At 42.9% G+C, this 15,232-nt stretch overlaps 1 protein-coding gene across 2 annotated transcripts in view; it reads right to left on the bottom strand.

The window, feature by feature from the left end:
- Positions 1-15,232, bottom strand: part of LOC117706200 (aldehyde oxidase 3) — an 80,811-nt gene extending 65,579 nt beyond the window's left edge. Inside the window, exons 1-7 of one of the 2 annotated variants that reach the window (XM_034499068.2) lie at positions 15,076-15,232; positions 13,448-13,505; positions 10,569-10,665; positions 9,642-9,750; positions 8,106-8,232; positions 4,088-4,149; positions 1,495-1,581 (exon numbers count right to left, since the gene is read on the bottom strand). In XM_034499068.2, the coding sequence (XP_034354959.1) occupies positions 1,495-1,581; positions 4,088-4,149; positions 8,106-8,232; positions 9,642-9,750; positions 10,569-10,665; positions 13,448-13,505; positions 15,076-15,129 (594 nt within the window). In that variant the 5' untranslated portion in view covers positions 15,130-15,232. The remainder of the gene's footprint in view (positions 1-1,494; positions 1,582-4,087; positions 4,150-8,105; positions 8,233-9,641; positions 9,751-10,568; positions 10,666-13,447; positions 13,506-15,075) is intronic. The other variant, XM_076931884.1, reaches the window with a different exon arrangement.

A 15,232-nucleotide genomic window follows, 5' to 3' on the forward strand; every position in this document is an offset into this window, starting at 1 on the left:
AGAAATCGAGTGAACTTGACTTTTAGAGGAAATTGTAATTTTAATGTAACTACTCTAATACCCAATACAAATTTCCTTTTGTTTAAACATTTGTGTGTGTGTGCATGTGTGTGTGTGTGTGTGTGTGTGTGTGTGTGTAATTATAATAAAATCATATCAAACTGCAGAAAGGTCTATAGAAACAAAACAGCTTCATAATAGCATGGTGCAGAAGTACCTACTATTGTTATGCATATTTTTCTAATTCTAATTTTACTTTTTATATATGTACTTATATTGCACGTGCATATTTAACAGTACCAAATTCTCAACTTTTAAATTATTTCACATTAAAGAAATTATTTTTATTTTAAAATTCTTTAAAGGTTATAGAAAAAGATTCCAGGTTAGTATAAATTCCAGTGAAATGGTTATGTCAAGATAGTCTTAAGTGATCCCTTCTTGCTAGACATTCATGTTAGCACTTATCCTTGTTATAAATATAACAATATATTTGATATATATATGCATCAAATATAAATATATGCTATGGTGCAAATCTTTTTCCATAATAAATATTCGACCTACCTCTAATTATTTTCCTGGAGTGGATTTCTGGAAGTGAAGTTGCTCAATCAGAAAGTATGAAAACAGAAATCTAATACACAGATTTCATAGTCTACAGCAATTGGCTAAAAGGGTAATTCTGAACCTCAGTCATTAGGGAAATTAGACATTTAATAAGCAACTGCTGTGCATTTGTCATTGGACTTGGGGCTTCATATGCACGCAAACCTTACTCCAAACTTCCTGCAGTGATCACCCAATCAGATTCAAGAGGATGTCAATCTAGAGTGAGGAAGTCACAGAGCTGGGCTGACAGGCCCTGTCTTTCTAAAGACAGCCCGCCCCCATCTGTGCCACCTTTACTATTCACTGAAGCCCAGTTCCAAAGACTCCTTTTTTCTCCAGGTGGACTTGAGTTGGCAGTGAACCAAGGTCAGTGGAAAGAAAGATGGGGAAAGGCCAGGAGAAAGACAGTTGTTTTTTTTTAGAGCCTCTGCTTTTTCCTAACATACAAAAAACTTCTGACTCATATTGGTGGGATGCAGGTGGGATGCGGGTAGGAGCAGGAGGATTCAGGTAGGATGTGGGTAGAATGTGGGTAAGATGTGTGTGGAGGTGCAGGTGGAATGTAAGGGAGATTTGAGGGGTGCAGGGGGATGTGGGTGGGATGTGGGGGGGATGTGTGTGGGAGCAGGGCAGGAGAGTGGAAGATAGGGGATAGGGAAATGCAGAAGGATGTGCGTGGGATTGGGGGATGCAGGTAGGATGTGGGGGGATGCAGTGCAATGAGAATGGGATGTTGGCGATGTGGGTGAGATGTAAGTGTGATGCGGGGTGTGGGGCAGACACAGGAGGAATGTGGGGGGATGCGGATGGGATGTGGGGGGAATGCAGGGAGGCCAAACCAAAGAAGACGGAGGGAAATGAGAGAAGAAAAGAGAAACTCACACTGTTTTTTCTCTCAGGCTCGTTTTTTTCTTCTTCTTCATCCAAGCAACATTTCCCTTTCCCATTCATCTGGCAGCAAGCTGAACTCTGTGGAAAACATTAGTGGTAGAATCAGAGAGTCACAGAGTTGTGAGAATCCAGAGGAGGTGAAGACAGTTATAATGATCATATGTAATGCTTGTCCTCTGGAGCTCATACTGATGGGGATTGTGTTAGAGAGCGCTCACCCAAGAATGGATGAATGCCAGTTCACCCAGGGAAGATTCATATTTAAAGGACAAACTAGGACCCCTTCTGCTTCCTTCCCCGTTACCCCCAAATCTCTTCCACCAGTGCCTTTTGCCAAGGTAGAACACAGCAGGAGAGCTAGATAGAACACCTTGATCTTGAATTCCTAGCCTCCAGATCTGTGGCCCACTAGATGTCTGCTCATTAGAGCCCATCTGGCATGTCGTACTGTTACAGTAGCACAGACTGCATTAGGACACAGTAGTAGTGGAAGTGGTAGACTATAGTAGCTGTGGTCTAGCTTTGATTGAGCAAAGAATTTGTGCTCAGCACCATGTTTCGTGTTTTGTAGACATGCTATGTTTTCATTCTTTTAGTCATGACTCCACTTCCCAGGCAAGGAAGCAAGGGTCTAGGGAAGTTATGTGAATTATCGAATGATGCAGCTAGAGAATTGTGGAATCAGAATTTGAGGCTATGCATTCTGATACGGAGCTAGTTCATGCTCCTTCGGCATAACTTTATATTCTAATTAACTGCAATTTCCTGATTGTCTTTCCTAGTCTAGGCTTTGTGCTTATTGTTCCCCATGAATTATAAAACTTTTAATCTTCAAAGACCCTCTGCAGAAAGACCAAGTGGGAGGCAGGTTGTCCAAGGGAGGAGTGGGAGACCTAGGGGACCTGAAGCTTCTGAAATCAGGACAGTGCCCTCTGGGTCATCAACAAGATGCAGGGACTGGATTCCACTGACACATCCTTCCTATTGCTGAACCTGCAACCAATCCTGAGGAGCCTTAGAATGGGCCAAGTGGCAGAAAGATCCTGTGATCATTGGGTTTAAACTTGCAGCCAACCAACCTCACTCAATGGGTAGACTGGCCTGGGAGACTGGCCTGACGATAATGGCCTGGAAATTGAGTGCTTTAAAGAACTTTTTGTTTGTTTCTCCAAATGGTACAAGGCCTTACTTTGTAGCTTACACCATCCTTGACATCAGCTTGTAGCCCAGGCTGGTCTTGAACTTACAGTTAATCTGCCTTAGCCCACTTCATGAGAGCTGGGTTTGCACATGTGTGTAACCATGGAGTTAAACTTCTGGGAGCTGGTAAGCTGGCTCAGTGGATAAAGTGGTTTCTGGGCAATCCAGGCAACCTGAATTCAATCCCTGGAACTCAGGTGGAAAGACCGAGCCAACTTAACAAGTTGTTCTCTGACCTTCACACATGGGTGTCCCTACACACATATGTTGTACACATGTACTCACATACTATACAAATTTAAAACATTTTTTAAAAAAAAAAAAAAACTTTGAACCATAAAATTTATGAGCCTTTGGGTTGGTGAAGAACCTTTGTGTGAGGAGCATGATAGACCTCAAGTCCACTGACAGGGAGCCCTTTCTGGATGGTGTCCAATGTACCAATCTATCTAGTATTTACGGGTTCCCTTTATAAAAGGTTTTATAATAACACAGCAAGCATGAGCAACTTCCTGAGTTATGTTGACTCAGGAATACTGAAAATACTGAAGGCTGAGAGGGTGAGGGCAGAGGAACTACTGATCTTTAGTTAGTGGGTCAGAAATACCAAAGCCCCACTGACACTTGGTAAGTAAGATGAAGTCAGTCTTATGATCCCTTAACTTGTAGATGGTGACACTGACTCTGAATAGTTAGTGTCAACACTAACTAAATTAAAGCACAGAACATCCTGTGACTGTCTAGACCGTTAGAAGGATGCTTGGTGCCCAGATCAGGGTTGTTCCATGAGGGAGTGGGGAAGCATTTGGTGTCTGCCTCAGAAGGGCACGCAGATGGTGAGCGTGGAGGGATTCTGAAATTGATGCTTTGTGGATGCTGTAGGTTCTGCTCTCAGTTGATTTCACCTAATGTGAATGATGGGACGGGCTTCTCGGCTCTTCCCCATCTGCCATCAGTATTAATCTCAGATGGAATCACATTCAGAGCAAAGAGGGACATTCACTTGATGGAAAGGTTCTGCTCTGGCCATGTCTCAACCAAAAGTGCCGTGGAAGAGACAGTCTGAGAAACAGACTTTTAGCAGTTTCTCTTTATCATGGAACAAGATGTTAGAACAGCCTAATCCATTTTCACTAAGAATATGCCATTTTCAAACTTCACCTTCAAAAAGAGAGCTATTATGGTGCTACCTGTCTGTATTTCTGAAAAAAGTACCCAGTTATGCTTACGGAGATGGGCAAAACCAGAAAATCATTTTTCTTTAAACCACGGTATTGTACTTTCCTTGAAGCCCATCTGGCATGTGTGTAGCGGGTGTTTAGGAAGAGGCAGTGTGGGGTGGGCATGATGGTGGATTAACAGCCGTCCTTCACTTCATACTCACGGGGCTGAAACTTTTTGCACTCTCCACAATGGGTCTGTATCCAGTGCAGCGGCATAGATTCCCTGGGTGAGTGAAATTCACAGTTTCAACTCCAAGGCCATTTCTCAGAGATTACTGTATCTCCCTCTTCACCCACAACACCTCCCCTGCCAATCATTTAAAAATCCAGAGAGTCTTTCTGGACTTCACACATGTAATCAGGAGCTACTCAGGACCTATTTGTGGGGTACAGTCTTAAGAGAGGTACAAAACAGAAACATTGTGAAAAGAAAAGACAAGATCAGAGAGAAGCTCTGTAAGGGCTCCAAGTCACATGCCAGAGATGTGCATCACTTGTGAACACACACTGCATGGATTCATACTGTACTTAAGCACACTTTTAGAGACAAAGTAAAAATAAGGACTCATTGCATAAAAGACAGCTGCTATTCTAACAAAGATGGTTTAGCACCTGCTACATAAGACTTGAGTTCCCCAAATCCAGTTCTTCCTTGTAATGTAACCTATCACACATGCAGGTGTTAATGGCTCTCTCCAAATTGCCTTGTGGGATCTGGGACCCAGGAGCTACCTCAGTTGCAGCTGCTTCAGTCATGTTTGTTCTGTGAGTCCTTGACCCAGTGAAGGATCTCATGTCTCCACCAGCTTCCGACAGACAGACAGTGGTGGGATAACTTGTTAGCTGGTGAACAGGGTAAAAGCCTTTGGCAAGTTCTTGAGGATCAGCAGATGACATTAACATATTTCATACTATCAGAGAGACTGGCTCCGACACAGAGGGATCACTTCACACAAAGATTGGAAAAAGCATGTCTGAAGGCACGGCACCCTCGTCTTCTCAGGAAGTCCCTCCACTGTCATTAATCTCTAGTCTTTTTACACTATTGGCTCTCACTGTTACCAGATGAGACAAGTAGACTCAGACTGTGACATTTCTGTTCTGTTCTATATTTTGTACAGAATTTTCACAGACCCCTTTAACAGACCAAATCTCCACTGGAAGTCTTTATGAGTTGATTCTCAATAAGCCTGAGGCCCACAGGTACAACACACTGCATGCCACACAGCAGACAGTTGTTAATGTGGACAGAAGGGCAAGGGTCAAAATCAGAAGAAAGATGACTCAAAACATGCATACATTTCACTCAAACGGGTAAAGCCAAGGAGGGTACTAGTAAAGCCAGGGAGAGCAAGGACAAATGCAGTCTCGGCAACTCTCTAGAGAAATAGTAAGAAAAACAAATCAGTCCTGTAAACAAATTCAGACAAAGCAATAAAAGCATGGGTTTGACATCAATTACCAAGGTTCAAATCCGGACTCATCTCTCATTAAGTTTAAGGTCTTGGGTAGTAACTTCACCGCTTGGTGAAGCCAAGCTTCCCACCCCCACCCTGCATAATTGGCATGAAGAACTTTTCGAGAAATAGTGTAGAGTGTACAGAACATATTTAAGAAGTTAGCTGTTGTGGCAGGCTCTAGAAGTCAGAGCACAGACAGGCATACAGAGGACAATTTTCAATTTTGGTGGAAAAATCAGGAACCTCTAAAACCTGAATAGACGAGACTTAACATGTGGCAATGTTACAAAATAAAAGCTAACGTAGGAGGCAGGGGCCCTAGGGTCATCAAGTACATATCTGAGTGGAAATCTAAGAATGTCACAGAATGGAAGAGTATTGAGACCATTCGGGAGAGAACTTAATGAGAGACTCAGGCTATTGGTTCTGCACTACACTGCAGGCTGAGCTGCTTCCTGAAGGCAACTGTCCTGATTTACTGACCCCTTTACTAACTTCTATTTTAACCTGATTCTCTAATTCTCAGCTGTCTGTATCTTTCTGAAATCTGCTTGTAGTCCCTCAGTTTTTAGCAAAAAGCAGAGACTCCCTTCTTCATGAACCCCTCTTTCCCTTCTACTCAAGGCTCTGCCTGAACATTTCCCCTTAGCATCCCCTGCAGTCCTCATGTGGAAACCCTTCATATCATCAACATCTTCCCACTAGTTGGGCCAACATCTGACAGCTAGAGGGAGCAGACAACATGGGTCACCTGGCCCAATGCAAGGTATGAACAGAATAATTTTTGAAGAAGCTGGAACAGAGGAAGCCACATCTGAAAAGGCATCCGTTAGTGACCCACATTTGGGAGGTTCTACCTCTGCTACAAAGCAGAATGGGGATAAAGACTTTTTGAAGGTCATAAGAGTCAGAGGAACCAGTGTCGGACCAGGCTGTCAAGCTAACCATAAAGGCTGTCATATGACAATGAAAGGTGTTGGGGTCTCTGAAGGTGAAGAATGCTTGATGTTCTTCAGGGCAGTAGTTGAAAAGGCAGTTTCCAAAAGTACAGCACAGTGGCAGAGCCTCCCCTCACTGATCAGAAAACCACAGATGCACAAAAGCAAAGGAAGCACTCTGATGTGGGATTTAGAGGGTGTGATTGACTATGACAAAAAGGGAGGGAGGAGGGCTCTGATCAGATTGCTTTCTGATCAGCAAAACCAGAAAGGAGATAAGAGATGTTGAAAGTCATAAGACAAAGCAGAAAACGAAAAAGTGTGCCACAGAGCAAGCAGTGTCAGGTTGAGCAAACGTGAGACTGAGATAGGTTTTGGAGAAAATGTCATTATCAACAACACATCAAAAGGGGGACAAACAGAGCTCAGGGAAGATAAAGTACCATTAAGAGACATAAGAGGGAAGGCACAGGTGCCTCGTTCTTATAACCACCCCACGTTTCTCATAACAGGAATACCTGGTAACTCAGCATCAGCTCAACCTTGTTTAAAAAGCCTTGAAGCCTAAGAGGCACAGAGACTTAAGAGGACTTGTAGCCCCTTTAAATGTTCTAGTGTCAGATGGATCAAGTGGGTGGTGTCTTATGACAAGATGAGCTTGTGAATCCATGAGAAGCAATCTTTGTGAGGTGTAACAATAGAGCAAGTGCTTCTAGAACACTGGAAACAGGCGACCCTTGACCTGGTTTTCATTTTTTTTTTTTTTTAAAGATGGATATTAGGTGAGGTTGACTACTCTTGGCCAGTTCTCTGGATCTGTTTTGAAAGGGGTTATGTGATGATAGAGCCTAGGAACAGCGATCTCTAAGAAGAGACTGGGGATGCAAGAAAGCCAGCCTTCTCTTTGGGGATAAGAATTCTAGGGTGGATCCGATCTTCTGAATGCCTCAGACACAGTGCATGAATATTTCACAGGACATTTGTCAAGTTTTGGCTCCCCTGTAGCAAGTACAGAAAACGTTAACGCACAATTAAACAACAGTCCAGTGTTAATGATGTTGATTCATTTCCTCATAAAGCTCTGCTTGGCTTATCCTAGTCAATAGTTTAGTCCATGACTTGCATAAGGACTGAAGGCAATGTGCATCAGATTTGCAAAGATAAACTATAAAGTGTCTTGACAGGAGGGGATTCACATAAAAGGCTCGAGAAGAATAAAAATTTCAGAAAGGACGAAGGTGAAATTACACTTTGAAGTCTCAAGGCAAAAAAAATGGCACACACATCTATGAGTCACTGCATTTTCCTCTCGGTTCCTAAGAGTCCATGATTTCATGAGCGTCAGTCATATCCAATAACAAGTGTGACAGCAAGGCAGGCAGGCTCAGCAAAACACAGAAACACACCACAAGGTTGCTGCTTCCTCCAACTGCATAATTAACAGATCTCAAAGTCTTAATACTTCCAAACACCATCGCCATGGCATTGAAATCACATCAGTGACACCCATGCAGGCATGCTGATATATAGTACATTGAAGTCACAAGATATGTCACCAAGAATGCTACAGTTACATGGAGACTGTCCTTGACTTTCTCCTGGTTGCCTCGGTCTACCCTCTTGCTCAACCAAGATGGAGACTTTTCAACACTGATTAAGAAGAGTGGATCATAAGGTTCAGCCTACATGCCTACGTCAAGGGCTTTGGCTTTCTGCGTGTGGAAATGGTCTAGCATCCCTGCTGCCTCCTCAGCCTACAGTTTAAGAAGTCATCAACTTACCGCCCAAGGTTTCTATTATCTGTTCTGTGGAGGGCTCCGGGTGGTTCCTCAGGAGAGTATAGATACTCATCACCATCCCAGGAGTGCAGAACCCACACTGGGTCCCATGGCCTTTGGCAATCCTTTCCTAAAAATGAAAAGCATGAGTACTCCAGGCTGAGAATTTCAGGGTCAGGAGTCCACGGTGTGTGTGTGTGTGTGTGTGTGTGTGTGTGTGTGTGTGTGTGTGTGGTTGTTGTTGTGGCTGTGTGGGTACGAGTTCATACACATGTAAATATGTGTGTACAGATGCATTTGTATGTAGAAATAAGAGTTTTTTTTTTAACATCAAGCATCATCCTCAACTGTCCACCATCTTATTGTTTGAGTTTGGGTTTCTCACTCTCTGCCTTCTTAGTGTTAGGATTACAGGCAAGTTCCAGTGTAATCAGTGTTTCACATGACTGCTGGCACTAGAACACAGTTCCTCATGTTCGTGAGGGAAGCTCTTTATTGGCTGAACTATCTGCCCAGCCCCGCTGATAGTCCTTATAGATTACAACTTCTTATGTGTGAAAAGGTATTCTTTAGGCTAAGACAAAATCCTCGCCCTCGAGGATTTTATAGATTAACCTTGAGACTACTTATCATACATAACCTTGATATAAGACTATTATAGAACAAATGCTAAATGCCAGTGTGCAGGACACAATCGCTTTTTTTTTTTTTCTGTCTAGAATTAGCAGCATGGCTGGCTATTCGTACAGAATATACATTCCAGTTTTTCCTCATTTTCTTGTCTAAACCAGGATAAAGGTGAATTGTCTCCCTTGTAGTCTTTGTGGGAGAACCCCTGAGTATTCCCAGAAGGTGGGGGTGGGTCTCTGAGATGAAGGAAGTCACTCAGTCTACCAGACACCTTTTTCAGGTTCCTCCACACATTTGCATGGAGTGGCAATAAAGGTGACAGAGGCCCTCACTTACATTTCTTTCCTCTAAATACACAATCCAAGGTCTGGACAACTAAGGAAGCCTCGTCAACCTGTGATCCAGTTTCAATTCTTTTGCTATGACAAATATCTGACCAAACCCAGCTTTTCGGGGAGAAAGGGTTTATTTGGATTACAGTTCCATCTCATAGTCTCTCAATAAGGGAAGTAAAATATGGAACTCAAGATAGAAGCTTGAAGGCAGGTCTGCTTGCATAGCATTCGTTACCTCTGACCAGGGACCTCAAGTCAAAATTAAAGAAGTGTGGTAAGAACTGTGGAGGATGCGCTTGCCGGCTGTCAGAGAGACTTATGCTTAGCTAGCTTTCTCATATAGTTCACCACCAGCTTAGGGAATGGTGCTGCCCACTGAGGGCAAAGCTTTCCTACATCAGTTAACTAACGATCAGGACAATTCCCTCAGACATACTCACGGACTACCCAGATCTAGACAACTTCTTAATTGAGGTTCTCTACCCGGGTAGATAACTCTAATTGTGTCAAGATGTGGTTAAAGATAACTAGGATAAGTTGTTAAAATCTTAAACTTGTTAAAGCACACTCTTACCTGGACAGGGTGTATCCTGGTTTTGGTGCTCCCTATGCCTTCTACCGTGGTGACAGCAGCCCCGTGGAGAGAGCATATGGGGACCAGGCAGGCAGCGACAGAGAAATGACTTCAAAGTTCATGTGGTGACATAAAAAAATAATTTATAGAAACAACAGTAGTATTGGAAAACAGAAAGAAAAGCATGCATTTCCAGGACTATAATTACTTTGACATGAAGATAATTGAGTGCATGTTAAAATTAAATCATCAAATAAATGATTTTAAATGTATGTGTCTGCCTAAAAATAAATATTGTTAACTAAGAAAGTCATTGTCTCCCCGAATTATCTTGTCAAAACCAGGAGTTGAAATGGTCTTGGTTGGTACATTCATTTCATGCTGTCAGCGGTGAAAGCTAGTTGGTAAGGAGCTGCTTGTAGTCTGAGCAATATGGGTTGTGTGTGGTTCTAGAAGAAGTTAAGAAGTGCCCTGTAGCAAGTCATTTAGTAGTTACACCAGAGTCTGAGTTCCATGGATGCAAACAGCTTTACCTGGTCCTCTGTGCTTAGGGAAAGAGTAGTTTAGTAGGCAGAAGAAAGCAGCCTTTTACAGCTCTCTTGGAGTGGCACTTTTACAAAGAGTCTTAGCTTTACAGACCAATGGACTTGCAGCTCACGATCTAATGTAGTGGGGCTCACTAAGTTCTCTGGCTATGGTGAATGTACAAATTCCCATAGAACCCCAATTTTCATCATTTTAAAAATGCAGTTCCAATATTGCTAGGACTTGGTGCAACTCTGTGCCACATTTTGCAGATGGTAACTTATAGGTTGTTTATTTTAGATTCCTTTGTAGAATGAAATGCTGTTTCATTGTGCCAGGAATAAATTCTATGGGGAGTCAGGGTTGGAGTCGGCCACAAGCCTCCTGGTAGAGGATAGGTACCTGATCTTTTTGGAGATGGGGTCATATCTTGAGATCATCACTGTGCAGGCACCACAGCCACCTCCTCCACAGCCATACTTTGTCCCTGTGAGTCGGACTGGAAGGGTTGTGGTTAAGGAAGAAAGAGGAACTTGAACTTACAGTTCTTATCATAAAATCTTTACAAATCCAACGAATGACATCAGAATGGGTATATATGTTTTCTTTTCCTGTTGCTGTAATAAAAATACTCAGGCAAGAAAGGTTTATTCTGGATCACAGTTAAGTTCAATCCACCATGGTAGGGAAGTCAGGACATCAGAGACTTGAAGAAGACACTCAGATGACATGCACAGTCAAGAAGCAGAGAACTAATGTGGATGTCAGATCTCCATTAGCTCTCTCCATTTTGTACAATCCAGGATCTCCCCTGCCCAAAGAGGGTCCCACCCTCAATTAAGATGAGTCTTGCTATATTGACTCATAAGATAACCTTCCACAGGCATGCCCAGAGGACATCTTTCAGGTGATTCCCGAGTCTGTTGAGTTGAAAACTAGACACCACATTGTAGGCCTTCTTGAGGTACCTCACTCACCTGACAAATGATTGGTGTTTAGTGTAAGTCAGAATGGATATTCTCACGAGATAGCAGTCACTGCCAAGAGCCAATTAGTCAGACTCATGGACATCCAGATGATCAAAGGAGAGCTCTGCCTTCCCCACGGCCCCAGCACTTTGAAGTCCTGATTCTTCCTGCCTAGAAACACCCCCAACTTTGCTTTCACATCAGTGTTATCCCTTTGATCACATGAAGTCTAGAAGGGAAGGTAACTAAAAACCATTCCAGTCATTGAAAATGAAGCATTTCCAGTGTAATTAGAGACTACAACTTTTATTGGTCAAGGAAACAGAAAGGAAGGAAAAGGGAAAAAACAAAAACTAAAGACACAATAAAAGCTGGTGTGCTTGGGGGGAAAAAAGAGGGCAGAGAAATTTGGAGTTGCCAGACACAACGTACATTAAGCTTTCAGTTCATTCTTGAGTTGCCAGTGGCCAGTGGGTTGGGCAGAGGGTTAGGCCTCACTGCTGTCACAGTGTTAGGTAGCTAGTTAGAAAGCAGCAAGGTTTTCATAGTCCTGGGAGATGCTGTGCAGGTACTGGGGCAGGGGGGGTGGGGGATTGACATCAATATTCTATTCAGCTGTGAACTCTTTATACAGCACTACTGAGTGACCAGGCAAGTTCTGTCCACTGGTAGTACAATAGTGGCCAGTCTGTTATAGGGGCCACCAACTGCGTTTTGCTTGAATTTGCTTGTGACTGGGGAGGTCATAGGCTGTAATAGAGCTGTAATGTACTGTTGTTTTGCTACATGGACTTGATGTCCTGGTCAAATTGCCTTCTAAATAATTTGCTTCTGCCCATAGATGAATGCTGTTCTCTGATTCGGGCTTAAATGCTTCTTCCCCCACCCCCCAGTGGGCAACAACAACTGTAGAGACTTATAATTGTTCAAAGTGATGAAAATAACTAATCGTTCAGCCAGAAGTTGGACATCTATACCATCCAAGACTCAGGGAACATTATAGGAGACACTGTCTTCTAGGCATAATGTGGCCATTGAAGGCTTGAACTCAGAGTGTTGTGACTACCGGCCAAGAGCGGGACCATCAGTCACATCAATATTCTATAATTGGAGGTGGAACATCTCATGAGGCACCACACCACTGAGTATTTATAGACAGTTAATGGGCGACAGGAGAGGGTGTGATTTTTTTTTTTCAGGGGAATAAGCATTGGTAATGTGTCCATGTTCTGGTAATAACCTGCACCCATGGTCCTGTGAGCAACCCTAGGAAACTCAACTGGGTCACAAAAAGGAAATATACATACAAAAATGGAAGGCGGACAGTTGGGAAGAGGAAGGAGGTCATCAGGAGTGGGGGAGGGGCACGAGAGAGCAGTGGGATAACTCAAAACCCATTATATATACATACACATATGCATATATACACGCATATGTTTATACATATATATATGAAAATATCAGAATAAACCCTTTATTACATATAATATAGACCAGTAAAAGTGACAACAAAAGACATGAGCATGCTCCAAGGTCATCATGGTAGGCTCTCTCACGACCAGTTTGGACTCGTTTACTACAGCTCTGCGAGCACAGCAGCTTTTCAGGAAGGGAAGTGTCCCAGTTGCCTGACCCCAGAATGTGATGTATCAAGTGAGAAGACAGAGAGAGAATCATCACCCATGCGGAAAGAGAACTAGAGAGCTGATGGAGATCAGGCTGCGGGAGGTAGCAGGCTTCGCCGACGTTCATCCATCCAGGGAAGGTTACATTGAACTTCTGATCCTCCTGCCTCCACTTCATATCGGCACGTACTACCACACCTTGTTTATATGTGGTACTAGTGACTAAACCCGAGGCTTTGGTCATGGTATGTGTGATTTGTACCAACTGGACTTCATTCTCCAGTCAAGCCAGGTCATTTAAAAGATTTTTTTTCCCCACTATCTCTTTAATTATTTTTAACCTGTGCTGTTATATGATTTTTTTCTTTGGCAAAAATGAATTAATCTGTGTTGTAGCTCTGGCCCATATGGAGACATGATTATTATAAACTATCAGGAAGCCTATAAGATTATTATGTAGCTTTCTGATAAGAACAAAGGCGTTTCTACCTCAGTAATTTGGAAGCACTCTCGTGGTCAGTCCCATTTACAAGGCAAGCGACTTCACGTCATATCATCCCTCCGCACAAGTAAAACACTCTCAATTCTTGGTAAAATGCAGTGAAAAGAGCTCTGTGAATGCCAGAGAGTCCTCAGTTCCCAGAGCAGCAAAGCTGGTTTTATTTTTCTCAGACAAACAAAAGGATACTGACTTTTCTCAAATAAAACAATAAATTAACCTCAGGGTCTGCATTCTTCTCAGTGACCTGGACAGAGGAAGTAACTGTGTAAGTTGAGGCAGTTTCCATTTTGGTTTCTGGATAGCAAGAATGATTTAGAACATACTTGCTGATCTTGATTGCCTGGCTTGATTAAACACCCATCCTTCTTTGCAACTATGAAATTATGTAATGCTATCTTGTACTTGGTTATACTTTGGCAGGAAAATGTCTGGGTTTGTTTTAGAGGAGCAGCAGAGATTCAACAAACCTTTGAATTCTACCACAATATGGGTTCAAGAAAATAATAAAAAAAAATGGAAGAGCCATACATTTTTTAAAAAATCGTGCATTCCTACATTGTAATAGAAGACAGAGAATTAAACTAAGAGTTTTAATTCTTATCACCCACCACCAAAATATTCAAAATATTTTGTTTTGTTTTCTTTTGTTTTTGGTCTGTGTTCTCCTTCCAGCTTTGAAAAGTTAAGTAAACAAGAACTTTGACAGCAGTAGACAAACAGCGTTCCTTCAGCAGCCCTAAGAAAACATTCGCCCAAATCTCCACCCCTCCCTTTAACTTCAGAGTTCTAGACCAATGGCCAACTCCCCCCAGGAAGAGATCACAGAGCAAGGAAAGGAGCCCAGAGATGAAAGCCAAGGTCTCTCCAGTATTTGTTAGCCAAGTGACCTTGGCCACGTTACACAATTACCCTGAACCTTCACGGCACAGTGCACAGAACACACCCCCCACAGCACACCCCACACAATACCATAAGCTCAGCTTAAACTCTCACTGCCCTTTTCCCTGTGCCAACAGTGCTGAGAACACCGTGCTGGTCTTCACATCACACACAATTGTCAAGAACATCCAGCACCTATGCAAAGTCTGTATTGCAATCATTTTAGGTCTTGTCTAGGTCTCAGGAGCTCAAGACAAAGAAGATAAGAGGCTTCACCTTCTTAAGTGAGTCAATACCCTTCATTTGTTTATTTGTTTTTGCTTTTGTGACAAGAGTTTCATTGCATAGCCCTTGATGTCCCCAAACTTTGAGACTAAGTTGGCCCCAGCCTCTCTAATCCTGGCATTACACGCATGAATCCAATCATAAGACTCCAATCTCAAAGGAGTAAGTTAACATGTAAATTAACAGTTCATTCTGGCCTTCCGGTGCTGTTTTTCTCTTCCATTCTTACCAACTAAAGGTTTTCAAAGCATCTGCAAATGACCTAAAGACCTTGGACTCTGGATGTGTGCATGTATACATGTGAGAGTGGAAGTCGGGTGGCACAGAAGTCAGCGCTGAAGAGGTGCAGAGGAAGAGTTAGAGGATTCTCCTGCAGGGAAGCCGGTGCCCAATGCTTAGGTGCATTCAAACGTGACAAGGCTTGATTTGGAGACACATAACTGCACGCTTTCCCCCTACTAGTCCCAATACATTATAGAGTCGTTCTCTTTCTCCTTCCCTTGTCCCCCAAGAAGCATGGCAGATTTCGAGATCTACAGAGCAACAACGCCCCCACCCCACACAGCCCTTCATTGTGGCAAAGCTAATGACAGATCGCTTCTGCCAGCATTTCTTAGGTACATTTATTAATTAAAGTGTAGAGGACTTACTTTTTTTCCATTCACAAAGAAAATAAGCTCATCTGACTCCTTAGAACGAGACATTACTTGAGGATAGTCTCCCACACTCCGTGCAGTTGTGACTAAAACTGTTCCCAAGTCCACCTCTCAGAGAGCTGCTATGCTCTGCAGGAGAACAAGAGCCCTA

This window comes from Arvicanthis niloticus, chromosome 3 (genome assembly GCF_011762505.2).
Source record: "Arvicanthis niloticus isolate mArvNil1 chromosome 3, mArvNil1.pat.X, whole genome shotgun sequence".
NCBI lineage: Eukaryota > Metazoa > Chordata > Mammalia > Rodentia > Muridae > Arvicanthis > Arvicanthis niloticus.